The following is a 27,933-nucleotide window of genomic DNA, read 5'->3' on the forward strand; positions in this document are numbered from 1 at the left end:
ATGGGAGATAAAGGCACACGGTAAGAATGTGATTTAGAGTCTCTCTTTTTTAGTGTGTGGTTGGTGTTTGGAGGTTGGGGGGATGACATTGGTTGTCAGGTTGGAGAGGGTTTTGTGTGAGTGGTTGTTTATGGTAACAGCAGTCATGTCTTTTTGTGAATTTCCGAATTTACCTTGGTGGTGCATGAGGGTTTCTGCTCGTGGGAAAGGGACTGCCTATTTATCTTGATCGACTTGCAAAAACAAACAGATGCTGGGTATGGTTAAGGAGCTGGTGTGCCTCACTCCCTGTCCCTCTCTTTGTGCATGTAAGTCTGTGTCGTATTGATGATCATTATCCCAGAGGTTACAAATGAGATGTATGAGTCAGAGAGCCATCTGTACTCTTTCTCGCTCTCTCTCGCTCTCTCTCTCTCTCTCTCTTTCTCTCTCTCTCTCTTTCTGCCAGGAGTAATATCATTAGAGCCCCATATTACAGACTAATACATGAATCTATGCTTGCCTGTCTGTGTGAGTGTGTGTTTGTGTGTGTGAAAGGTTAACATTTATGTCTCTGTGTTTGTGGGAGAGTTAGGGCAAGAAAGGGACTGCAAGTGTAATGTGTCTGCCTGCGCAGCGTGTTTATAACTGTTCGTATGTGTGTGTGTGACTGTGTGTGTTTGTGTGTAAATGGAACTTAGGCAGCTAGCTGTACACCATCTCTGCTCTGCTGGGGTCGGGAGGTGGTAGGATTTTGGAGTCGGGGGGGGGGGGGGGGGGGGGGAGCACTGCTGAACTCACTCTGACATTTAACAGAGCTGACATGGTGAGAAACCCCTCTGGGTTTGCCTCCACCTGGTCCCAACTCCCCCCTTCCAACCTCCACTGCCCCCACCACCCAGTTGCATCCCACACACACACACACCACAGCAGCCGAGGTGCTTCTCCCTTGCCTTAGGATGGGTACTGTTGAGGGCAGTCAAACCTCAGCATTCATTATAATGACAAGCCAATTAAATTATCCAATTAAGTTACCCACTTATTGTTCTGTCTGGCCGCTTCTGTTTGTCCCCTCCAATCCCAACGCCGCCCTCAAAACACTTTACCCCTCGGGATCAATACCAGCTGCGTAGGGATCTCCCCTTGTCCTCTCACCTTCAGTGATTATAATCACAGTGCCAGCCACAGTCTGTCATGATGTTTTGTGTGTGATACGAACATTTTGGATGCCTAGACCTGGATGACTTTCTGTAGGTTACTCTGTCAATTCTGTTATCTTCCAGAGAGGGAGGTTCTCTCAGAAAACATACCCGCCTCTTCCATTCATCCATCCATCCATCCATTCATTCATCCCCAATCCCCTGAAGAACACACAGCTTCCTGTGAGGTCTATTAGACTATTCATCTCTGAGGAGGACAGAGTGGAGGAGTAGAGGAAAGGATGTTAGGGAAATTGGATGAAAGCTAAAGCGAAGAACAGAGAGGAAAACAGACAGAAAAGATAACGAGTCAGAGGGGGAAAAAGACAGAAAAAGTAAGCAGAGAAAAGGAGAAAGATAAAAAGCACAGCAGCTGAAAAGCAGAGGTGGACCGTGAAGAAGTCCATCAACTTGAGTGCTGAAGCTACTTTATTTAAGTATCATTTTTTGGGACTATTACTCCACTTCATTTTAAAGAGATAAATCATGTCCTTTAGACTTCATTACAATTCTATGATGGGACCCATCAGCGGGTACAATATCGTTTCTTCTTTTTAATATGCCATAGGCCATATGCTGTATGAGTCACAAGTTCAAAGTGCTTGCTGCGCAGTTCAATAATGTAGAACTAGGGTGGTACTGATGGCTATGGCATATAAAGATGGCAATGCCACATCAGAGCACCCATGGCCATATCTGAAGTCCATGTTTGAGATTTGTAAAATGAAGAAAGACATAATGTCGTTTTAAATGTTTGCTCTGTTCACTTCGCACAGATTTTATCACTGCCTTTAACCTGAGAAAGTATTTTGAGGTATTTAACTCCAGATAAACATTTTAAACAAAATTGTCTGCGCTTGTAGTAGTTGTGGTTTTTATGCTGTGGTTGGTCATGTGACTTTTTATGGATTGTCATGGATTTTCCCGCCAAGTTTGGGATTGCCGGTCCATACTGATAGTTAGCTAGCGAAGCGGCAAGTTAAAATTACTGACTAAAGTCCTTCCAGAAACATATGTTGTACTCTTGTAAAATAAACACATTTCTTTTAGTAGGGAATGGCCTTGGGGCCAAATTATTAAATACCATAGTAATGATAATCTCTAATCTTACAGTTTTTTAATATACTTTTTAACATGTTGGTGTAATTTATTATGATGCTACAGTTTCTCTCCTGCTCTCTGTGACGAGGCTGAGCTCCTTCACACACACAAACACACACACAAACAATACAACAATGCAGTCAGGTTTTCGAATACATAAGCAAGTATCCCGTACTTTAATTCAAGTCTAAATTTGACTTAACAACTTCCGCATGTATTAGAATAATATTGTACCATCAGTATAGTTTGACTTTGAAGTCATAGAGTTTGGTACTTTCTCCACCTCTGTTGAAAAGAAGAAAGGAAATCTAGCCCGGGGGTGGATGAGAGAGAGAGAGAGAGTAGTGGTGCTGGTCTTTGGCGCACTTTCTCTTTGGTTGTCTTTCCTGCTGTCTGAGCCTCTTGGAGTTTAATCTTCCTCTGTCAGCAGACTGCAAAGCCTCCACAAACCAGCCTTAGCCCGTCCACAAGCTTTGTACATCTGTAATTACACCACTCAGTGTCTACACCCCCCGATACTGTATCAATGAAGACAGCCTGAAGACAGGAGGGTGAATGTGAACCACTTTTCACTAGTTCAGAATAGGCTAGTCTGTGGCATGCCACAGTAAGGTGTGATTTATGACCAGATAAGATTAGTGGGCAGATGGATTGTTTAGGTGTCGGATGAGAGAAAGACAGATCTGGCCTTTTGTGTTAGCCTTACTGACCTGTAACACAATTAACTTAACCTGTCTTGTGTAACCCTGGAAATATACAGCTCTCTACAGATGGATCTACTGGATTGGCTGAAGACTTTAAGATGACTATAATGTTATTCACTTCACTTTCTGAATCATAGGATACTAATTGGGATTTGATCAGCAAGTTTTTACAAGGGCATCAAGTTCCTCTTTCCCAACGAGGCCTCTGGTATTGTCAAAGCACAGAGGCACTCTCGTTGACATCTCGTAAACGTGTCGTCCGGCTGGCCGGCAGTCTAACCCTGCATTATTGAACTGCACTCTTTCTTCCCATCTCTGCACCTTTGTCTCACATTTCATCTTGACATACTCCAATGACTTCCGCCCTTCTCCTCTCCTTCCCTTCCACTCTCAAATGTGACCTGCACTGGGAATAGCTACCGATTCATATTTCATCACTTTGCAGAGATGGTCAGAGGCCATGTAGCGCTATGCCTGGTGTGTGTGTGTGTGTGTGTGTGTGTGTGTGTTTTCATGAATTAGTCTTTTAAATAGTCTTTTTGTGCATTTGTGCATGAGTGTGTGTATTTTGAAGGAGGTGTGGGTGTAAGAGTGTGTGGTGTCCTCCTGTGATTTACAGTATATGTGTGTTTGTGCACAGGAATATGGAAGCCTTTCTCTCTCTCTCTCTCTTTCTGTGTGTGTGTGTGTGAGAGAGAGAGAGAGAAAGTGCATGTGTCTCTGTGCATGATGGGATGTGTATCTTGCTTCCTGTCTTAGATTTATGCGTGTGCTTTTGCAAGGGAGCATGTAAGCCACTGTGTGGGTGTGTGTGTTAGAGAGAGAGAGACATAGTAGTTGAGTGTGTGTGTTTGTGTGTGTTAGAGAAAGCAAGAGAGAAAAACAGAGTGCTTGAGTGCGCGCGCGTGTGTGTGTGTGTGTGTGTGTGTGTGAGAGAGAGAGGGAGACTGATGTGAGTCATGTTTGGTGTGTCTCAGAGGAGCACTGGAGGTCATGGTTACTTAAATTCAGATTGCCTGGGCGTCTCCTTCACTGGCCTGCAGCCTGAACTCTCTCCACATCTGCAGAGGGACGGCAGAAACATCTCAACATCTCTTCTCTCCTCCCTCTTTATTTATCTATCTATCTATCTATCTATCTATCTATCTATCTATCTCTGAAGTGGCTGACTTATTTTGTAATCCATCTATCTTTAGCTATTTATCTGTTTAAATATTTTTTATTTGTTCTGTCTATGAGCTGTATGTCCGGCATCTCTCTCTAAAACACACACATATTCATATATCTCTTTCGCACACATCTCATATGTAAAATGAAGTGTATCTGGTATTTAGTCGTGTTGACACTGTGAACATTGAAATGGGAGATGAATACTTCTCTCCTTCCTGTTAGCGCTCCTCCTTTCTTCCTCTCCTCCTCTCAAATTCAAATTCAAATAAGCTTTATTGATATGACAAGAGTGCTTGTGTTGTCAAAGCATACAAATTCAATTCATATATAAGATAAACAAGACAGTGTTATGATAATAATAAAAAAAGCCAGAAGATAATTAAGATAAATGATAAAGAAAAACAATTAGAATACATATGTATTAAAATATATATATATATATATATATATATATATATATATATATAGACTAGGATTGGATGTCTGATCTTTGTTACCTATGTGTTTTCTCTCAGCTTGTGGCACTTATACACAAACTGTGCTGCAATCTGTATTGTTTGTTCTACCTCACCTAGGAGGGTTCTCATTTTTTAATTTTCGTCTATTCCTGCAAATTGTGGACATTTTTCAAGAAATTTAGGGTTAAACATTTTTCTCAGTGGAGTGTATTTGGTGCACCTCAGAAGGAAATGTTTTTCATCCTCGACCTCCATGAGGTCACAGTGGGAGCAAATTCTTTGGTGTCTCTCTTGCCAGGATCTTCTATGCCGTCCAGTTTCAATTTGCATTTATGGTCGCCCAATCTGTATTTTGTTAGGTAACGACTTTGTGGTTGTTTTAATTTAGTCAGGTAATTGCTAATTCATGTTTTCGATTTAATCTAAGGTAACAATTATTTTTCTTATTTTGTTGGGCATCTTGTAGCCATTGGGAAGTGTAGGCATTTTAGTTTTTGTTGTGGATTTCTTTTAGTCGTTTTGGTTTCGTGTTCAAATTTAAGAGGTTATCTTTGTCTGGTTCTGTTGAGTTTGCAAGCAGTGCTTAATGATTTAGGTTTTGGGGGTCTGAATTTTTTTAAATGCATCCAGAATTTAATAGATCTTTTTGTGATGGCCAGGGACATAGGCAAACGACCTAATTCGGCTCTGCAGGCGTGGTTGGATGTACTTCTGTGCACCTGTAAGAGGATTTTACACAGATCCAGCAGGCCCCAAAATTTATGAACTGTATAAGAGGATCTGTGTAATGACAGAGTCAATTACACAGAGTCTCCTCTCTTTCTCTCCCTTTGACCTCCCTCTCTTCCTCTCCTCCTCTTTTCCTCTCCCTGGGACCTTCATCTCTTTCTCTCCTCTCTTTCTCTCCTCCTCTCTTCCGCTTCTCCTCTGTTCCTCTTCTTCTCTCTTCCTCTCCCTGGGACCTTCATCTCTTTTTCTCCTCTCTTTCTCTCCTCCTCTCTTCCGCTTGTCCTCTGTTCCTCTTCTTCTCTCTTCCTCTCCCTGGGACCTTCCTCTCCTCCTCTCCTCCTCTCTTCCTCTCTTCCGCTTCTCATCTGTTCCTCTTCTTCTCTCTTCCTCTCTCTGGGGCCCTGCGCTCCTGCTTTCTACCTCCTATAGGGATAAAGCAGTGGCTGTTGGGATTAAAACGCTAAGGTCACAGGGTCACGCTTTCCAGGCAAGCTGTGGTAATAGCCCGGGATTAGCAAACAAGCAAGCAAACACGCCTTTTTAATTTCCCTCCTGTCCCTGGTCTGTAGTCCTGGAATGACTGGGGCATCTGGGCACCGAGTCAACGATTCTGGACAACCCAATACATCCCTCGCTTCAGTGCTCATTCAGAAAACAAACATTTTAGCATGAAGCATCATCAAATGACACACAAAACACAGTGGTTGTCGCTAGAGTTGCTGCTGTGAAGCTAACATGCAGAGAGGACGAGTCGGACTTTCCCCAGAGCCAGCACAGCCTCTCCAGACAGTGATACTCCCAACTCTCCTGCTACTCTGCTTCCCTTCCCTCTCCTCTTTCCCTTGTCCTGTGCACAAGCATGAACACTCCCTGTTGCTGATTGGCTGGAAGCCTGTTTGGTCAGTGTCATGTCGGTGCTTGATTGCCATTTACAGAGCCATGAGCCACAGAACGTAATCTTTGCTCCCCAGACCGTTTGGATGAAATCTGTGAGCCCTGAGTATGAGATCATTGGGGGTGGGGTGGGGTGGGGGGGTTCTGTATTTTACAGGACGGTTGGCAACCCTACTGGCAGTTTGTGGGAGTGTTGATGAACTGCCTGATGTTCATCTACATAACAGTCCATACACACACCCACCCACCCACAGTGTGTGGGTCCCACACACACACACACACACACACACACACACACACACACACACACACACACACACACACACAAACACACACACACACACACACGCACAAACACACACACACACACACGCACGCACGCACGCACACACACACACACACACACACACACACACACACACACACACACACACACACACACACACACACACACATAAGCCTGACAGTACAGTATAGAGATGCCACCAAGGGAGCGCTGACCTGAAGAGGAACCATATTGCCACAACACACTCAGCTTCCCTCAGAAACGAGGGATATTTCTTCTTTTTTCTTCCTTCTTTCTCTGAATCATTCCTCGTTGTCAGCGTGATGACACGTGAGCCATGTGGCGTGCTGTGCCAGCAAGGACATGGCCACACTAGCTGTTGCACGCCTCGCACACCACCTCTCTCTATGCGTCACGCCATGTGTTTCTCTCCAGGAAAGGAATTATGGTCCGCCACATCTGTGTGTAATTGTGAGAGTGCACAGGAGGGAATGTGTCACAATCACTCTCAGGAGCTAAATGAGCCTCCTGCCATCTTTATGTAATCACCAACATACACACATCCCTGCATCCTTGGGGTATGGCTGTGCCATAGAGCAGTCTCATTGATCGCTGTGTGTGAGGGTGCTAATGTGTGAACATTTGTTTTATTATAAGACCAGCATGTTTTATCACAACAGTATTTTGAGGCAGGCGTTTGACACTCCATGGGTTGATACACGGATGATTAAACATTATGAAACAACATGATTTACCCACAGCGCAATGCAAAGGAGCCAAATGTTGCATAACCAGCATGTCAACAGGAACTGATCCACTCAGGATCCTAATTCTTACACAAGCTCACACATGAATATATAGATAAATAAATAAATGAACAAAAAGAAAACCATACCAATGTCCATATCGATACCACGGCTCAACCATACTCAGTGACAAATCACAGGGTGTGTTCAATTGACCCACTAGAGCGGTCAGGCTTGGGCCAACATCACACTGAGTGACCTGTCAGGGTTCCCCTCTTGTCAGCATCTTGCATAGACACGCAGAGTAAACCCTGAAACCATAAGCCAGTGCATTAGATTAGTGGGCCAGGTCCTTCAAAATTGAATCAGAATCAGAAGTGGTTTTTGTATCAGAGTTTCCATAGCTCTCAGCTGGTAGAGCAAGGTGCAAGCGAAAAACACTGTAGTCTTTGGTTTAATAGCCAGATACTGATGAACATGTATAGTGGTATTGTATTATTTGTTGCTTCTGCTAAAGCAGTAGATCTACTGTAAGTGTGGAAATATGTAGCCTAAAGCCTGGTTGTACTCTCAGAGAGTGAAGGCAGAGCTGTGCGTGGTCTGCTGTTTCCAGGACACCATAGTCTGTGAGTGTGGCAGAGTGCAATATGATGAATCAGGGTGGACTAAGGACAACAGCCATTGGGATTCATAGAGCGTGTCGCCCTGTGCCACTGCCCATCCATCTGTACACAGTCATCCCTTCTCAGACCGTATCCTCCTGGGGCTCGGTGTTCCATTCTACCTGTCCTACCCCTGTGTGTGTGTGTGTGTGTGTGTGTCTGTGTGTGTGTGTGTGTGTGTGTGTGTGTGTGTGTGTGTGTGAGAGAGAGAGAGTGTGTGTGTGTATGTGAGTGTGAGTGTGTGTCTGTGACAGCTTTAGACCAGGCTCAGAGTTATGAGGGCTTTCGTGTGAAAGGCTCGCTGTCACAGCCCCTACATATGGGCTGTGGAGATGCTTGTTAAGACCAAAGGTGTCAGCTACTGACAACAGGATGAGTCAGTCAGTCAGCTCCAATACTGGTTGGCAAGTTCAGGATAGGATAGAATGTGTTGAAGCATTAGGGCATATCTCTTAGGGAGTATCCCTCATGAGTATCAGAATTCCCAATGGCAGGATAATTAGTTGAGTTGAATATCATTTCTTTACAAATATGGTATTCATACTGTGGCATTGTGGAATACGTTTTTATATGGATTTACCTATATATTTCCCTTATCCTTTATCTTATTTATAATATTTATCTTATCCATAGCGAGTTTAACCAACCAGGTGCAGTCATCACTTTCTAGAGTTCACCCTTTAGAGTCTGTAAATGCATTCAGGTGAATGAATGTGTCTTAGCTACGTTATCGCTTGTGTCAGCACCTTTAAATTACACCATACTGGGTTATTATTACTGAATGCACGTCTTATCAGTACTTCTGTCATCATGTGTCAATCACTTTTCTCTCTCTGAGTAATGAACAAAGCGTCGACCTAAATACATCACGGATGCAAAAGCCATCTGTGTTACATACTGTCTTTGAGTCGAAGGGGGGGCTTTCTCTCAGGAGAATTTTTCTTCTTAATTAAGTCCTTAATATCTGATCCAGATATGAGATCACCTACAGAGCATGTTGCCCGTGTGTGTGTGTGTGTGTGTGTGTGTGTGTGTGTGTGTGTGTGTGTGTGTGTGTGTGTGTGTGTGTGTGTGTGTGTGTGTGTGTGTGTGTGTGTGTGTGTGTGTGTGTGTGTGTGTGTGTGTGTGCGTGTGTATGTGTGTGTGTGTGTGTGTGTGTGTGTGTGTGTGTGTGTGTGTGTGTGTGTGTGTGTGTGTGTGAAGGACTCTAACAAAGCTCAGGTGCAATGCACACGAAGTCTAGGGCCTCCGAATCGGATTTACTTTTCACACCAATCGAATCTTTTAATTTCGTACATACGGAGGCTGGCAACGAGAGATTTGCGTAAACACGGAGGCAGCAGATTGCGGTGAACCGACTGTAGTACATACCTCACGCCTGTGGGTGGCGCTTTAGCGCTTTATTTACACAAATGAAAAAACGTGAAAAACCTAGAAGAAGAGACTCAAAAGCACAAGGTAAAGGAAGCAGCAAACGGATAAACAAATTACACAAGACATTCAAGCTCCAATTAACAACATTACATTATGATGGTTAATAAAATCAGTGGTCAGACTAAAGGATATGCGAAAATGAATTATTTTTTCTATTGATAATAAAGAGTTTGGAACAGTAACATGACATGTCTGTCATCCCATTTCCCACGATGCATTGCTCCGAGCATTTTACATACATTTATGAATAAAAAAGCAAATTAAATCGCTGGCCAATTTATATTTGTGGTCATGAAAGTTATGTTACGTCTGAATAAGAAGAATTAGATCAAGATAGGGGGCTAATCAAAAATCAGAAGACTGGGTTAATGTTAGTGAATTCGAGGCCCACCATGAGTGAGATTTTGAGGGAGAACAAGTCATATATATATTGGTTGGAGATGGCGGAAAAGATCACGTGGGGCAGTGACGTCATCAGGTTGCGTGAAACCGTGCAGACGAACACCAGCCGCCGTACCGATTCAAATCTACTCACTTTCTACCCCGGACTGCGATCGTTGCAGAAACAAGGTGCGGATAGAGAGTGTTCGTATGTATGATAGGGCTATCTGTATTAGCTATCCGTATCAGATTGACAAACTAGGCTCCATGTAAACGACACTTCAGTGGCAGCTTGGAGCCACACATAGCCAAGAGGAAAATCCTTCCACTTAGTCAGATCGTCTCAAGCCAGTGTCAATAAATCACCTTGCTCTCCCTTGTCCCTTAGCCACGCTTGCATCTGAGGTTGAGGAAGGGAGAGAGGGAGGAGAGGAGAGGATAGAAGAGGAGAGGAGAGGAGAAAGGGAGGGCCTTCTCACACCCCTCAAAAATGTGGAGCAGTTTAGCTTCATCTTTCTCTGCTAATGGACAGAGCTGACCACAGGCACTGATGGACATCCGCATTCCCCCTGGCACTACTCTCACTTATGCTCTCTGTTGGTCTCTCTCTTTCTCTCTCTCTCTCCCTCTCTCCTCTTGTCTCTGCACTCTGATTACAGTCTCTCTCTCTCTCTTTCTCTCTCTCCTCTTGTCTCTGCACTCTGATTACAGTCTCTCTCTCTCTCTTTCTCTCTCTCCTCTTGTCTCTCCACTCTGATTACAGTCTCTCTCTCTCTGTCTTTCTCTGAGGTTGTGTGTTAGCTGTGTTTCATTTTGTGCATCTTGTGTATAAAATCTCTATTTGTCTTTCTGTTTGTCCTCTCCGACTCTTTCTCTCTCTGTGTCCCTCTCTCTCTCTCTCTCTCTCTCTCTCCCCCCATCTCTCTCTCTGTCTGTAGTAGCTCTTGTGCAGCCTGAGTGGGGTGGTGGTGGTGGGGATGGTTGAGGAGCCCCTGGCTGCCTCTCTTACATAAGCAGATGTAATGCATGCAGGGCAGGCTTGCTGCCGTCACGGATCACCGCTTTTGTGCTTGTCTGTTTTCCACTCTGCTCATCTCCTGAGCTCTCGTCTTCTATCCTTCTCCTCTCTACACCTCTCTCATCCTTCTACTCTCTCTCTCTCTCTCTCTCTCTCACTCGCTCATCCTTTCTCATTTGTTCTCTTTTTTATTTCTCCTACCTCCTTTCCACTCCTCTCTCCTCCTTCCCTCTCCTCTCTTCTCTCCTCTGTTGTTTAGTTTTATCTTATCTGTTTCTCTGCTATATTGTCAACGATCCTCTCATCTGATCTTCTTTCTCCTTAGTTAACCCTCCTCTCTCCAACTTATCTTCTTTCTCATTGGTTAAAGCTCCTCTCTTCATCTTTTTTGCTTTCTCATTGGTTAACCCTCCTCTCCAGCACACACTTCTTTCTACCTTGGCCTCTCCTGTCCTCTTCACTCCAGCTACCTCTTCTCCTTTTTACTCCTCTTCTCTACCTCTCTTTCTATTCTCTCCTCTCAACTCTTTTGCTCTTTCTCTCTTTCATTCCCTACTCTCCTATCCGTGTAGCCACCTCTGTTCTCTGTCATGGCCCGTCAATTCAGTAAATGGGAGTGTGAAGGCCCACTCACACTTTTGCCACACACACACACACACACACACACACACACACACACACATTCTTTCTCTATTTTTCTCTCGCTCTCTCACACTCACACACACACGCACACGCACATGTGGCACTGATGGCGCAGGCAGAGATGTGCCCGCCCGTGCCCTGCGTGTTAAACAGAGGCCCAGTCATCCCTCACTCATGTTGCTTCTCCACTTCTTCCGTCTCTCTCGCTCTCTCTTTTCTCTCTCTTGCTTCCTCTCTGTCCATCCTTTCCTCCACCTCTTCTTTTTTTGTGGGGGAGGACACACTCTCTCCCTCTCCTTCCTCTCCAATAGCTCTGAGACCCTGGTTTATATGACCACTGCTTGGGGGGTGTGGGGGGGGGGGGGTGGTGGTGGGAACCTGGGCTCACACTGATACCCACCAGGAGGGATGAGACCAGAGATGATGAGGCTGATGTAACACCAGATTCAAATCCAATACTCGGCCCTGCAGAAACAACAAGAAGAGACAGCCAAGGCAGGGGAGGAGACGTGGGCGACACACTCACGCAGGGATAAAATCAATTCACCGGATCGGTGCAAAATCTCATGGGGGGTCAATCCAGACAAGTCAGTCAATGAATACCAGTATTTCTGTAAACGTGGCTTGTTAATTTCAAATCAAATCTGTACTGTAGTTTGTTATTACTCGATATTATATGCCTAATCTCTAGATCACGCACACTTTTCCTTCAAAGGACTGCCTTCTACACTGTTCCAGTAAAGTAGACAGCATTAATCTATGTTTTTCTTGTTTCGCTCAAAATGAGTGCCACCATCTTCTTGGGCTATTAAGTGAGGGACAACATTATGCCTGGAAATAATCAGTTTTCTCAGGACCTGACAGAATCTTTCAAGCTCTTCTCAAATCTCATAAAGCATTTCCAAACTGTCACCTCTGTTTTGCTCCACTGAAGAGCAACACTTAGATGTTGAGTGAGAATGACTTTTTCCAAAACAGTGTTTCAAACACCCCCCACACACACTCACCCCCCACCCCCCCTATCCCCACCCCCAACTCTCCCGATGATAAAATAGAGAGCGATTCAGCACAAAAGATGTGCCAACTCAGCATTGGAGATAGTGGAGGAAGGGCGTGTCTGTACATTATACGTTGGGGCCACTTATTTAAAAATTCAAATGCACACTCTGAAAGGCCTGACTGAATGTTTCCCTGCCTATTATTTTAGAGTGAAGAGGAGAGAAAAAAACAGTAAGGTTGTGAAAGCTTCCTGGAATTCATGAGCCTACTCTCACGCGCATGATAGTTGGGAAGATCTCGTTTTGTGAGCTGTTGTTATTGTTGTTTACTGCAGGGAATCACCAAGGGACGTTTTATAATTTATGCTCTGAATCACTACAACAGTGTGTTTTTTCCAGCCTTCTAGAGACCTTGAAGATGTAATACTTCATCAACTGACCAGCGAGGGAGTGTTTGCAAAGCGAAGCTGTGGGGAGACATAAGAATGTCAGTGTGTTATCAGTGTGGTCATGACGATAGTCTAATATTGAGATAAATCAGGGTGAAGAGCCCTTGCACTCTGCAGCATGATGAAGTGAAGGGTTAGCACCACACAGAGTAGAGTCATTTATCATTCACGGAGCCAAATACCAGACGGATGCAGAGTCAGCAGAGGATTAGGCCCAGATCTGGCCCACATATGGAGTTTGCCATTGGAACAATGGCAAATGTTCATGAACGTTTGGTATTTGCTTTGAGTTCACTGCGTTTGCGAACACACCCAGATAGTCTGAGGGGTATTTCTTGGCTAATAACCATAGGAGCTGGATTAGGGATACATTTTAAGTCAATGGTTCGAAATGGTTACACAAAATAAGTTTGGAAATTTGAAAGTTGAAATGTGTTCACCTTGAAAGTTTGCATCTGTTTGCTGAATTTCAACACCCCTCCGATCCGGCCCTGAGGATAGTAAGGGTCACTCAGAGCCAACTCTGTCAGCTACCACTTGGTGATGTTCTGTAATGAGAACCATTCTAGACCTATCAGAGACAAGATTGGGATGGGGTTTGATCTGTTGGATCCATGCCTGCGTGAGCCATATCACGGATAGATCATAGCTACATCACAGCCAGATCAGAGCTACATCACAGCCAGATCAGAGCGAAATCACTGAGAGATCAGAGCTACATCACAGCCAGATCAGAGCTACATCACAGCCAGATCAAAGCCAAGTCAGAGCTTCATAACAGCCAGATCAGAGCTACATCACAGCCAGATCAGAGCTACATCACAGCCAGATCAGAGCGAAATCACTGAGAGATCAGAGCTACATCACGGACAGATCAGAGCCAGATCAGAGTGAGGTCAAAGCCAGATCAGAGCGACATCACTGAGAGATCAGAGCTACATCACAGCCAGATCAGAGCGAAATCACTGAGAGATCAGAGCTTCATAACTGCCAGATCAGAGCTACATCACAGCCAGATCAGAGCTACATCACTGACAGATCAGAGCCAGATCAGAGTGAGGTCAAAGCCAGATCAGAGCGACATCACTGAGAGATCAGAGCTACATCACAGCCAGATCAGAGCGAAATCACTGAGAGATCAGAGCTACATCACGGCCAGATCAGAGCTACATCACAGCCAGATCAGAGCTACATCACGGACAGATCAGAGCTACATCACAGCCAGATCAGAGCAACATCACAAACAGATCAGGGCAAGATCAGAGTGATGTCAAAGCCAGATCAGAGCCACGTCATGGCCAGATCAAAGCCAGAGCCATACCAGAGTTCTGTCTGCTCTCTTGAACATTATCTGACCAGTGTTTGAATACTGATTCAGTTAAACTTTGAGGGAAAATGTATTTACAGGGCCTTAAATGTGATTTACCCTCACGTTATGAGGCTGAACCACAATCAGTCAAATAAAATTAAATAAGTCTTTGGCAACAAGAAACAACCACAATCCGAACAACTGAATCCTTGTACAGTATAAGACAGTCATGCTATTTTCTGACTGATCAAGGGAATGCCTATTATTGAGTTAGAGTCTGTAAGGTTTGGACTCTCTCGTTAAACATTCACGTTTCCTTAAATGAGTCTTTAGGATTCGGCAGGAATCCACTTATCCTCCTGATAAACTATTCCAGAAATGAGAACAGAGAATTTGGGCTGCCCTTCTTCTCTTCTCCTCTCCTCTCCACCCCCGCAGGAAAGGATCAAATGCTACTTGTGTGTTTCTGTCTGGTCCTTTGAAGACGTTGCTCAGCCCCCGCCTTCTCCGAGCGAAGCAAAAGCTCTGCAGTGGTTCATTTAAATGAGATGGAATGTGGGTCAGAGAGAGAGAAAAAAATTGTGCCAAAGAATAGACGTGGAAATGGAACAATAATACCCACTTTTTTTCTCTTTCAACTTGGGGGACTTTGCTTATTCGAAAACTAAACACAAGTTATTGACCTAAATCAGGTCATGATTGTTCTGGATCAAATTGATCAATAGTTGCTGTATGACGCATGCAATGCACAGCATCCCTTGACGATACTTTGACAGCTCTGTGTTTGGACCGTCCTCTTATTTGGACCGGTTTTGTTTAGGATTTCGTTTTTTGGGCTATTGGAACAGGCCAAGCCCCTGGCATGGGCAACACGACACTAAGTCCTCCCCTGCTCTTCTAATTTACCATGACCTTCCTCAGACATTTTTTCTCAGGGATTTTAACCATGTCTGGACTCCGTGTCAGGAGCTTTAGTTCCTGCTGCTGTTTTTCGAGGAGAGTTCACAGACATTCTAAAACAATGTCTGCGTGTTTTACTGATGCTTCATGATGAGGTAGCTTATGATGAGGTGTGCCTCGTGTTTTTGAATGATACGATAGTTTACGTGTTTTGCACAGACAGTGTTAGACGTCTACTTTGTTAATTTTCATGTAATGCAGTGGTTTAATGTTTCAGGTTTAATGCAGGGACTTCTGACTAAAAAGGAAAGACCACTGTATCACTGTACTGGTTATGCTAGAAACTAAGAATCTACATCTAATTCTATTTCATGTGATACTATGTTGGCTGTGCATTCATAGCACATTCAGAATCAGTTTAGTGTGATTTATTTCACCTGTTAGCAGCCACGAGGTCTTCATCATTTGTAATCATCCCACATCATGACATCTGTTTAGCTTCTCATCGTCATTCCTTTCTACCCTCTCCTTTGGAAAGCAGTGAGATGCCTGACTGACAACCATCCATCAAAAGCAAGTCAATGTCCTTCCTCCCCTAACCATTTACAGATTGTATGGCTTGAGAGCAGAGCAGCGGGGCCTGTGGATGTGCCTAATGGAATGATGTATAATTCATTCACACAAAGACAAACCCAGCAGCTGAATGGATGGGGCGGCAGTGAAAAGAAGAGAAATTGCTCAACAGATGCCTTGCATGGGCTTTAGTCACACAGCCTGCCATGATAATAATTTTTCTACATGTCGTAAAAAGGTCTTTGACAGCTACAAGCCTGAAAACGCACACCGGCAGAACATTCTTTGCAGAAGAAGCCTTATGGTTAAACGCAGAGATGCGCTGAGACAGATCCTCGGTGCAGTTTCACCACTGAAGCCATAAAAATGAAATGTCAAGCGAGAGAGAGAGAGAGAGAGAGAGAGAGAGAGAGAGAGAGAGAGAGAGAGAGAGAGAGAGAGAGAGAGAGAGAAAGAGAGAGAGAGAGAGAGAGAGAGAGAATCTTTGTTGCGGAGGGTTTTAAGTTAATTGTGTATCTGATCACTGCACAGTACTCATATTGATTTGCTCAAATGTGCCTCATGTCCTTGCCTCCTAATTAAGCCTGCTGCACGGAAAAATACCAGCCTGAAAATCAATGCAGATAACCATGAAACCAAGAGATTTGAAAACCTCATTTCATTAAAAAAAAAGCTCAAGGCAGCAGGTTGAAGTCGAAATGTTTCTTCCACTAGCTTCCAAGATGAAGAAGTGGTTTTAGGGTTCATGAGACAAGCTGTTTCTAAACCCGTCCATCTGCAGGGGCAAACCGTGCCCAGTGGAGAGCCGGTTCCCGGGGGAGGAGGTTGGGAGTGGGGGCACAAGTGATCCAGTGGGCATGGCATGGCAGAGATGATTTGAGCCTCCAGACAGCTGAATGCGTGCCCTGTCACAGGTGTTGGCACTGGGCCGTGGGCGCAACAGATGCCTCCCGTTGGAGACAAACAGACATGAGAGGGGTGTGACTCATCCAGTCTGACATCAGCCTGTGGATTTACACCCCACACAGGCAGAGGGAAAAACACAATTGGACAAATGACGACCACAACAATGAAAGAGAAATGAGATTGTTCAAACCACACACAGGCACAGCTGTTCCCTGGGGCAACATAAAACTTAAGATACACATTTTCAGAGGGAAGAATAGTCTACTTTTTTTCTGTTACGCAGCTTATTTTATTTTATTTTTTACAATAAAATACAGACAGACATCACTGGTCATGCTTGTAAATAATGGAAAACCTTGACATGGCCGATTTTATTCTGGAAACACATTTGTTGTGTTTTGTTCAACAACCACTTTCACAGCGCGCTTGGCTAACCCTGGTCATCATCACATCATATTTCTTGGAAGGCAGCAAGCTAGCAACACAATAGCACTAACCTCCAGCTCCATGCCCCACCGTGGGCATAGCAACTGAGCAAATAAAATCTATACGAAATTAAACCTGACACAGCCAACTGTAAAGTGCATAATATGGTCATTAACAGAGCCTGGAGTCATAGCCTAATGCTAATTAGGGAAAAAAAAGAAACACTGGACGTTGTGACAAAAGCCATCTGCTGTTGCCATGTCAACCATAATTTAAAGAGGAAGGGCGTGCAGATGCCCCTTTGCTTTGAATTAATTTCTGCCTGCGCTGTGCTGCATCGCAGTGTGCTGCACCAGCTGTAGCCATGGGCTTCATGGTTACTTTGATTGGAGACGTTCAAATGAGTGATCAACACAGGGATTTGCAGAAGCTAAATGGTCTGTTAGTCAGAGGCCAAGTGACCGTGTCACTCTCACAAACCGACAGCCCTCTGCATGTATGACAAGAAGAGGAAGGTTTGGCGTGGAGTCGCAGAGTTAAGACTGCTGAATGTGTCGGTTACACGTTTATATCCAGTAAAGTGAGCCCAGATTCAGGGCAAATCATCGACAGACAGGCATTTTACTGTGATAGTTCCAAGTATTGCCCTTACATAGCCAGTATTCTACTGCAATGACGACTATGATAACAAGCAGCTAGACGACAGGTCCATCTTGAAAATCTAACAGTGTGTGACTCTTAAAGACCTACAGTAGCTATTTAGCACTTATTTAACACTTCAGTACAGATCCTATAATAATATGTGTGTTCCCCTGTCCTACACAGACACACACAACAGCCTAACTAACTGGCACGTGTTAGGAGGACATCAGTGGTTTATCAGTAGGGATCGGGCTTGATGAGGATGCTGATGTCATTAGTCAGAGTGTCTTAGAGGAGGAGGAGGAGTAGGATGGGGAGGAGCGCGGGCCCCAGAGGGGCCTGAGAAAGTGTGGGCAGATTTATGTGGGCTGTGTTGGGGCCTGATGGATATCTCCACCCATGCTCTCGTCCTGGTCTTCCTCCTATCTCCTCTCCTCCTCCTCCTCTTATCTCCACCCATGCTCTCGTCCTGATCTTCCTCCTATCTCTTCTCCTCCTCCTCCTCTTATCTCCACCCATGCTCTCGTCCTGATCTTCCTCCTATCTCTTCTCCTCCTCCTCCGCCTCCTCCTATCTCCACCCTTGCTCCCCTCTCTATGTGGCTTAACAGCTCTCTGTTCACACTCTGGACCCTAATCTCATTGATGGAGAGCAGAGAACTCTGTTGAGCATGAACTAAAGCTATAGTGTGGCGTGTTTGCGCTGACCCACCCATGTTTGCGCTTAGGATCTTTCTCAAGGTATTAAATTAGCAAAATGATTTTGCTTTAGTTTGTGCGTGGGTGGACTTTGCCTGTTGTTCGTTGCTTTGCTGGCTGCCAGTTGCCCGTCAATTCAATTAGGGCGTAAGTGATGAGTGGCATGGTAGTGTAAAGCCATTATTGATAATTACTCATGTATGAGCTACTGAAACATTAGTCTGCACTAGATGTATTGATTGTGTACTGTTTGCCTCAGCATTAGGGGTTTGCAACAGGTCTCATTCAAATCCATTAAGAGTCATTGATTACATGCAACACATGTTTATGTCTGTAGCCATAACACATTTTATTTCTGAATATGGCAAGCCATGATGTATCTTTGGCAACCATATCTACTCAGCATGTCATTCTCCAAACAGTGTTGGTCATTTTCCACAACCTTGTCCTCCAGAGAGATCTGGCCCACGTGCCTCTTAGTCTTTGTGCTCCATTAGATAATGTGGACATGTTGCCCTCCCACACCCAAATGCCTGCTGATTCCAGGCAAACTGTTATTATGTTATCGGAAGGAGGTCAATTAAAAAGGCTCAGAGACCCCTCCCTGCGATGCTTCACACGCTCGTGGGACAGTCTTGGCTCTCTCACTGCTCCAGGGACATGGTTTTATCACTGGCCCAGCCCAAGCATGAGTTTTATGTGGAAGGAGCTGTTTAAAGTTTGTGTGTGTGTCTGCGTTTGTGAGTGTGTGCTAATGTGTGTGTATGTTAATGTGTGTGTGTGTGTGTGTGTGTGTGTGTGTGTGTGTGTGTGTGTGTTTATGAGAGAGTTAATGGATTTGTTTAATTGCAACTCTGTGGATTTTTGAGGTTTGTGAGAGGGCTTTGATTCCTGGTCATTGCAAGCTGTTAAACACTATAAAAATAAAATCTCAATTTGTTAGGGCTCTTCAGATAGGATATTGCACTGTGATCCTAGGGTATAAAAGAAGCCTTCTGCAAAAAATATAAAAGTATTATCTTCTTGGCTTGATGTGTATGGTATAAAATAAAACAATGTCTTTAATATTGTTAGTGTTGTTGTTGTTATTTGTATTATTAATGTCTATGGCAACAACTCTGTTGCCGTCTCTGCCTTGACCACACATCCTCATTACATCTTGACATTCAGTTTATAGTTTCTTAGTGAGAGAGAGGGAGAAAGAGAGAGAGAGAGAAAGAGAGATAGAATCTCCTGTCACAGAGTGGTCCAACCATCATTAAATATAAAAACATTCTCTATTTTAAACTTGGAAGGCTTTCATTAGTTCCAAAGTAAGATTTTATGTCTCCTAAAGCAGTTATTTTCACAGGCTTTGACACCGCAAGTAGTTTATGACTTGATCTTAGCCCAAGGCTCATTTGATGTAGGCTCTTGTCACAGTAACTGATGCCCTGATTCACAGTGGGCTGTTCTCACATTTGGAGTCGTTCCTGTGCCTCTGAAGCAGTACATTTGCTCCCTTTCTTGGGAGCCTCCGTCCAGAGCCACTTCCCTGCCCTTAACTGAATCCTGTGGCACGGCGAATGCAAGAATGGTGATGGTTGGACTGCTGTAGCCAATAACTCTCTACCTCCATACCAAGTCGTTTTTTGTGTGCTTATTTTGGCTTTCCTGGAAAAGTCATAGTGATTAATAAGCGACACAATCTGCTATAGCTAATTCTGGACACACTTTCATACCACGTAAGGGCCCTATCCTGGAAACAGTGAGGTGTGGTCTGACATGAGTTACAGATGTGCGGCTATTAACCATTTTTTTTGTCTAAAATATTGCCTGTGGTCTCATTTGATTCATGCTCTTTTCTCCTGTTTTTCAGGGTGTTCAAGAAAGCAAGTCCCAATGGCAAGGTAATATTCTCCTTTGTGTTCATCTTTAAAGGTCAACAACCCTACTCTGATAACAAGGTGCTCATGTAGAACAGAGAAATGCTTCGAGTGTCAGTAATGGGGACCAAACAAGCCTCCGTCAGCACACTCCATTCCAGCATCAAAACTGCCCTTTCTAATCAAACCCCCTTTGTCTCGTGAATCAATCGATATCAGAGATCCAACACCGGCCTAGCAGAGGCCTTTTCAAAGTCGGAGCTCTTAAAGAGGAGAAGAGGAGGGGAGGACTCAGAGTCCGCTCCCATGAGGACGAGGCCCCGGACGAGGCGCCGAGGTCGCGTTCTCACACAGACGCCCTTGCATTTCCCCGAGACGACCTCCTGGCAGGTCGAAGTTACGTTCGTTTGGAGCATGGTGGCACATGCGTCAAGATGGCCATGGGCTGTCTGTAGGCGCCGCCGTGGTAACCGAGGACAGAGAAGAGTGCAGAGTAGAGCAGAGGCGGTGGTTCTGTCTGCATGTGTTGTGTCACGGTCAGATCCACCACTTTAGCAGCCTGGCTAGGGGGGGAGTGCGTCTGAGGCAGGGTACATTGGGGTCGTTGAAAAGCAAGGGGTTGTGAGGAGAATATGAAAGACCCGTGTGAGTGTGTGTGTGTGTGTGTGTGTGTGTGTGTGTGTGTGCGTGCGTGCGTGCGTGCGTGCGTGCGTGCGTGCGTGCGTGCGTGCGTGCGTGCGTGCGTGCGTGCGTGCGTGGGTGTGTGTGCTTGAGTCAGCTTTACGCTCTGGGAAGTTAAAGCCCTCTACAGAGTCACACCAACAAATTCATGCAGACAGTAATGAGAGACAGATGAGAAGGCCAATCTGTGGGCAAGACTTCCAGCCGTGAATATTGAAGAACATTGAAGCGCTTCGAGAAAGCAGCCAGACTCATAACGAGCCCAACAAACTGAGTTCACAATGTATTTCTGTATTTCTGATGTATTCAAATGCAAAGGGTGAGGTGCTAATGACAGTTCATACTTTTTTAATCCTTTGGCATTTTCACCTATTGACATTTTGGTGTCTTTTTCAGCTCACAGTCTACCTGGGGAAGAGGGACTTTGTTGACCATGTGGACCTTGTAGAGCCAGTCGGTATGTGTACCTGCATGGAGCATGATTAAAAGAGATTATACATTTAAATGTCATTTGAAATCTCTGATTTTTTTAATTTTTTTTTATACTACTTCTCTTCCAGATGGAGTTGTTTTAATCGACCCAGAGTATTTGAAGGAGAGGAAAGGTATGAGAAAATGGACAAAAGTAAAGAAATCTTATTTGACATACGATTGAGGTCTTTTTCAGAGCTCTGCCAGTTGGCCCCTCACTCCATTAGCTAGCTAGCTAACTAGCTAGGATGACCCCCCTATGAAATTATTAACTCCACGTCCAAAAGAGTGACTCAGTGTTTTTATACACAATCATAATTAGTAATACAGCACACAAAATTAGGTTTATCTTCTTTTATTGTTTATTGGGAGAGAAGGTTTATGTTTGGTGACACTGGAACTGTCCTGCTTTTGTGCCCATAGACTAGAATTACGCTGCTCAATCTTGTTTAGCCTTCTAAAATCTTTAGTGTTACGGATCACTGTGCCGAGTGATTTCCATATTAGTTTGAGCGGGAATGTTCTGCACGATGTCGCACTCCATTATGTAAAGACTTACTCAAAGGCCCTGCTTCTTGTGCCTCTCTGTGCCCCCCCCCCCCTTTCAGTGTTTGTCACGCTGACGTGTGCCTTCCGCTATGGCCGCGAGGATCTGGATGTTCTGGGACTGACGTTCCGAAAGGACCTCTTTGTGGCCAACATCCAGGCGTTCCCCCCAGTGCCAGGGGAGAAGAAAGGCCTCACTCGCCTGCAGGAGCGCTTGATTAAGAAGCTCGGGGAACATGCTTATCCTTTCACCTTCGAGGTACTCCACTCTCTTCTTTTGCTTCAGCTGTTATCTGGAACAGGATTTCACTCAGTGCTGATATTTATTTTCCTTTGTTTGTTTGTTTGTTCCCAGTGCAGTTTGTTTTACCATAATCGTCATGCTTCCATTTGACTGAACTCTTGTATAGAATAATTCCATGGATTATTATAAAATTATTATGAAATTCCATCAGTCCCCACCATCATAGGGAAATCATTTTGTTGAGGTTCAGATGGCAGAAGACTCTGGAGGAGAGGTGGCCCAGGTCTTAGCTGTACCCGTTCCAGAACTACCACTCATCGGAGATAGTTTGTCATCGAAATGTCATTGAATTTCATCTCTGTTCTCCACCCACAGATTCCTCCCAACCTGCCCTGCTCTGTCACTCTGCAGCCAGGCCCTGAGGACACAGGAAAGGTACTACAGGATCATCCTCACAGGCTATAACGCATGATAAGTGTGTGGGGCTCGCTCGGGCTAGTTAGCATGCTTGGCTCTGTAACACTACGGCTGCACGTCTCCAGCTCTTTAATGAAGTGACTTTTCTCTTTTATGTCATTCGGTCCTCTCCTGCTTAGGCCTGCGGGGTGGACTTTGAAGTCAAAGCCTTCTGCGGAGAGAACGTTGAGGAAAAAATCCACAAAAGGTACAGTCATCCTACCACTCTGTCAGCCATGTGGAATACATCATCCACATCTGTCACACTATTAAGAGCATAATCACTAAGGTGCATGACTTAATTTCAAATTACGGGAGAGAGTGAGCAAGAGAGATAGAGAGAGGGAGAAAAAGAGACATAGAGAGTGAGGGAGAGAGATAGAGTTCACTGTCGACAAATGGAGTGACCTTGAATGTATGTGTCAGGAAGAATTACCCTCAGAGTCCTCAGAGTGCGTACAGCCTCAAGAATATTTGATTTTAATTAGCATGTTAGCTACTTTAGCTCAGGCCTGATCGCATGCAATGGGAGAGGGCTGCAGCCCATGAATTTTAAATGGTAAGTGTGAAATGATTCTTGAGTAATTGGATGTTCTCCCCTCGCATTATTGGATGGGACCCAGTCACGTTTATAAATATAATATCTGGATGGCTCCTGTCCAGCACACTGAAGGATGAATGGAACATACCAGAATTTTACCTCAACATCTGAAAGCAGCCATGTCAGTAGTGCTGTAATCTGACTGTGACAGCCTTCTGTGTGTGTTTGTGTGTGTGTCGCAGGAACTCTGTGCGCCTTGTTATCAGGAAGGTGCAGTACGCCCCAGAGAAGCCGGGTCCACAGCCCATGGCAGAGACCACACGCCAGTTCCTCATGTCTGACAAGCCCCTTCACCTGGAGGCCTCCTTGGACAAGGAGGTAGGGAGCCCCCTGCTGGATGCTTGAGAGAGTAGCTCCAACATAGCTCCAACATAGCTCCAGACTCCAACATCGATTCATTTTCACATGCCAGGTTTTGCAAGTGGATTATGTTTTTTTATGGTTTATTTGTTTTCTTTAATATGAAACTATTGGTAGAATGTGATTGTGAGGGAATGACGAAAGCACAGGGTTTGCCAATATATATTTCAAGGCGTTTGTGGCATTCGCTTACAATTTCTTGGCCCAAGAATCTAAAACAATTCATATAGAATGTCTAATAAAATAATTATTTGCTGTTATCTTTACATTCTTCCTCCTGAACTACACCATTATTGTAGGTCTCATTGTATGTTTACTGCCCTCCCTTTGTGTAATTCATAATTCCAGAGTGTATCACTGCAATATTCATCATAAAGTGATACATTTAGGTAAATGCAGTAGGAGCCAAACTCTGTTCCCTAGAGGCTCAACACAGACCTGTTTGATGGGTGCTTCCCAATCAGCTGACCGCTCATGTTGAGGCTGTGTGCTGAGAACCTTAATGGCAGACAGTGAGATGTGATATTTGAGGCCTTACGGCTGTGATAGTGATCATTGCTCTCATAGGCCTCTTTTAAAGCAGAACAGCTGTGTGGAATTACTGTATGAGATGCAGGGAAACTTACTAAAACACATGTCATCAGAGTCTTCAAAGGAAGTCAACCTTGCTGTCACAAGGCCACTACACACATTTGCAAATGTTAGTAATGTTAATGTTTAATGTATAAAAGCACCATAATCCCATGTTACAGGTCATGACCGACAGCTTTATTCAAATCATGTGATTTCCCCTATAGATTTATTACCATGGCGAGCCCATAAGTGTCAATGTTCACGTCACTAACAACACAAACAAGACAGTGAAGAAAATGAAGATTTCAGGTACGTATCACTAGCTCCTTCATGAATATATTGCTGTTCAAAAATAGACATTTCAACTGGACAGTGTTTGTTTGACCCTCTAGTGCGTCAGTATGCAGACATATGCCTGTTCAACACTGCCCAGTACAAGTGCCCCGTAGCAACAGAAGAATCAGAGTAAGTACAGCCCCAGAGTCACACAAATGCTTTGCACAAATGTAACTGTATGTGGTAAGTCAAATTAGATTTAAAGCCTCTGGCTTTCTCATCCGAAAGAGATTTTTGGAATGATACATGCTCATTAATGCCTAAAATTATATTTGAATCTTTCATTCTTTATATGGAAAAATTATATAATCTGCTAAAACTGATTAACCTTCTTTCTTTCATCTGTCAGTGACATAGTAGCTCCGAGTTCCACCTTCTGTAGGGTCTACACCCTCACGCCCTTCCTGGTCAACAACCGGGAGAAGAGGGGCCTGGCCCTGGATGGCAAGCTGAAGCATGAGGACACAAACCTAGCCTCCAGCACCCTGTGAGTACAGCACAGGCTCTTAACCTCTAGCACACTGTGAGTATAGATCAGGCTCTTAACCTCCAGCACCCTGTGAGTACAGCTCTTTACCTCCAGCACACTGTGAGTATAGATCAGGCTCTTAACCTCTAGCACACTGTGAGTATAGATCAGGCTCTTAACCTCTAGCACACTGTGAGTACAGCTCTTAACCTCTAGCACACTGTGAGTATAGATCAGGCTCTTAACCTCTAGCACACTGTGAGTATAGATCAGGCTCTTAACATCTAGCACACTGTGAGTATAGATCAGGCTCTTAACCTCTAGCACACTGTGAGTATAGATCAGGCTCTTAACCTCTAGCACACTGTGAGTATAGATCAGGCTCTTAACCTCCAGCACCCTGAGTACAGATCAGGCTCTTAACCTCCAGCACACTGTGAGTACAGATCAGGCTCTTAACCTCTAGCACACTGTGAGTATAGATCAGGCTCTTAACCTCCAGCACACTGAGTATAGATCAGGCTCTTAACCTCCAGCACACTGTGAGTATAGATCAGGCTCTTAACCTCTAGCACACTGTGAGTATAGATCAGGCTCTTAACCTCCAGCACACTGTGAGTACAGCTCTTAACCTCTAGCACACTGTGAGTATAGATCAGGCTCTTAACCTCCAGCACACTGAGTATAGATCAGGCTCTTAACCTCCAGCACACTGTGAGTATAGATCAGGCTCTTAACCTCTAGCACACTGTGAGTAAAGATCAGGCTCTTAACCTCCAGCACACTGTGAGTATAGATCAGGCTCTTAACCTCCAGCACACTGTGAGTACAGCGCAGGCTCTGCTCCTCAAGGCTTGACCAGGTGTTCTGTGCAGTCCTCACAATGAAAGGAAACCTGTAAATGTTTGGAATTTATATCTTACATATAAGAAAAGACACAGTGTCGTTGTATTGTCTTTGCCTTGATGAGTATTGTATATTGATATGCATGATGTTAAATTTGTCGAGCAAATAGTTTAATCCATATTTTTTTCTACTATATCTATCCCATATACTGTATGTGTTGCATATACTGTACGTTTTACCTGTGTTCATGTTTCCAGGGACAGGAATATGAAATTAAATGTTACGTTTATCTTCCTCAGGTTGAGAGAAGGGGCCAACAAGGAGATTCTGGGTATTATTGTCTCCTACAAAGTCAAAGTCAAGCTGGTGGTGTCTAGAGGCGGGTAAGTGCATGTGTGTTTTTTTTTGTTTGTTTGTTTGTTTTTTTGTTTGTTTGTATGTTTTCATTTTCTGTTCAGATAGTCTCAGGTCTCTTGTTGATGGGTTTTGCACACAGGGATGTATTCTAAATCAGGATATTGCGGTGGGAGTTATGGTGGTATAAAGGTGTTACAAGAAGTAAACTACTTTAGATCCTCTTACCAAGCAACTTATTTTGCACTGCCTGACATAAACATGTTAGTTTATTAATGTTGGTATTTCAATTGGTGTGTGAACTCAGACTGGTGTTACACTCCTCAAATAAACATTTACTAGACAACATTGCAGGAACTTCAACTTATTTTTTATATTTCCAGACTTCTGGGAGATCTTGCCTCAAGGTAGGACCAGCATTTATTACAATGTCATTCATATTTTGGGTAAAGGGACCAGATTGAGTCTAATTCCCTGGTTTTACTTCACAGTGATGTTGCTGTGGAACTGCCTTTCACGTTAATGCACCCCAAACCCATTGAAGACTTTTACGGAGACGGTACGTCCCTTTATCACGAGTCGTCTCACTCTCTCCTCCCTCTGTCTCTTCACATGGATACAAACCCAGGGCTGAGTGTGGGGAAAACTTGTGCAAACTGAATAACCTTCAAAGCTTTTCTTTAATTGCCCTACTTGTGTTTTGTCCCTTCCACAGCTCCTGAGAGCGACGCGCCCATCGACACCAACTTGATAGAATTTGACACAAAGTAAGAGCCGCTGTCGCAGCTGTATTCTTGCGCCCGTCCTTTTAGCCTTTGTGAAATTTGCACAGAGGCTGTGCTTGTGCTGGGCCCCATCAATAATGCATTCAGCTGCCTCCACCAGATCCAGCTCCCCTGGCTGCCACACCTCCGCACCAGGAACAGCAGCACGCAAACACAAACACAAAAAACACACACACACACACAACCCTTGATACTGAATTACTCCAGCTGTCGTCAGCATGTTACTATGTAAGTGTTACTCAGATGAAGTACAAACACTCTACTCTCTAACAGTTTGTATCTGTGATACTAGTGTTTGCTTGCATATCCAGTATTGTTTCAGGCCAAATTCAGCATAGCCATAGCCCAAGTTAAACTGCTAAACAAGCTGCACTTCATGAGTCACCACTCTCATATATTTTTCATGTTTGTTTGAAGAACTGAAGGCTTAAAATGACTACTGCAGGTGGTTTTCAAATATGTGTATCTGGTGGCTGTGCTTAACCAGGACACTGCATCCTCTAGTGATATGGGCTTGTGAATACCCAGAATAGTGAGTTTGAAGGGTTAGATGAAGCTAAGGGATCCTCTCTCTTTCTGTCTCTCTCCACAGTGACGATGATATCATCTTTGAGGATTTTGCACGGCAGCGGCTCATCGGGGCGAAAGACGACGATGATGAGGAGGGCACAGACTCGCCCCGGCTGAACGACAGATAAGTGAAGAGTGGCGCAGCGTGGTGTGACGGGGTTGACTGTTCTTCTGAGGCGGTGGTGTTGCTTTTTCCTGGGATCTACCGAGAGCCTCTTTGGCTATAAACCTGAAGCGAGGAGGCCCCCTTTACAATGAAACACAGAAAGAGAGAGAGAGAGGGAGAGAGAGAGAGAGAGAGAGAGAGAGAGAGAGAGAGAGAGAGAGAGAGAGAGAGAGAGAGAAAACAAACACACACACTCAGTGGTGCCGTCGTCGTGTTTCTTGTTTACATTTGTCTTTCCATGCAGCCGGGACAAGTATTAGAAAACAAAACCTCTACATCTTAGGTACTTGTGTGACCTAGTCATCA

The 27,933-nt window shown here is 44.4% G+C and overlaps 1 protein-coding gene across 1 annotated transcript; it reads left to right on the forward strand.

Annotated features, from left to right (window-relative positions):
• Positions 1 to 27,589, forward strand: arrb1 (arrestin, beta 1; the record flags this gene model as incomplete). Its single annotated transcript, XM_080845041.1, has 16 exons — positions 1 to 20; positions 20,163 to 20,193; positions 21,247 to 21,307; positions 21,411 to 21,455; positions 21,930 to 22,126; positions 22,487 to 22,546; positions 22,708 to 22,775; positions 23,351 to 23,486; positions 24,326 to 24,410; positions 24,494 to 24,566; positions 24,787 to 24,924; positions 26,052 to 26,135; positions 26,490 to 26,513; positions 26,598 to 26,665; positions 26,822 to 26,873; positions 27,484 to 27,589. The coding sequence occupies 16 exons, from the start codon at positions 1 to 3 to the stop codon at positions 27,587 to 27,589; spliced, it is 1,248 nt and encodes a 415-aa protein (XP_080701167.1).
• Positions 27,590 to 27,933: the final 344 nt, after the last annotated feature.

Source organism: Sprattus sprattus (genome assembly GCF_963457725.1).
Source record: "Sprattus sprattus genome assembly, chromosome: 9".
Taxonomy (NCBI): Eukaryota; Metazoa; Chordata; class Actinopteri; order Clupeiformes; family Clupeidae; genus Sprattus; species Sprattus sprattus.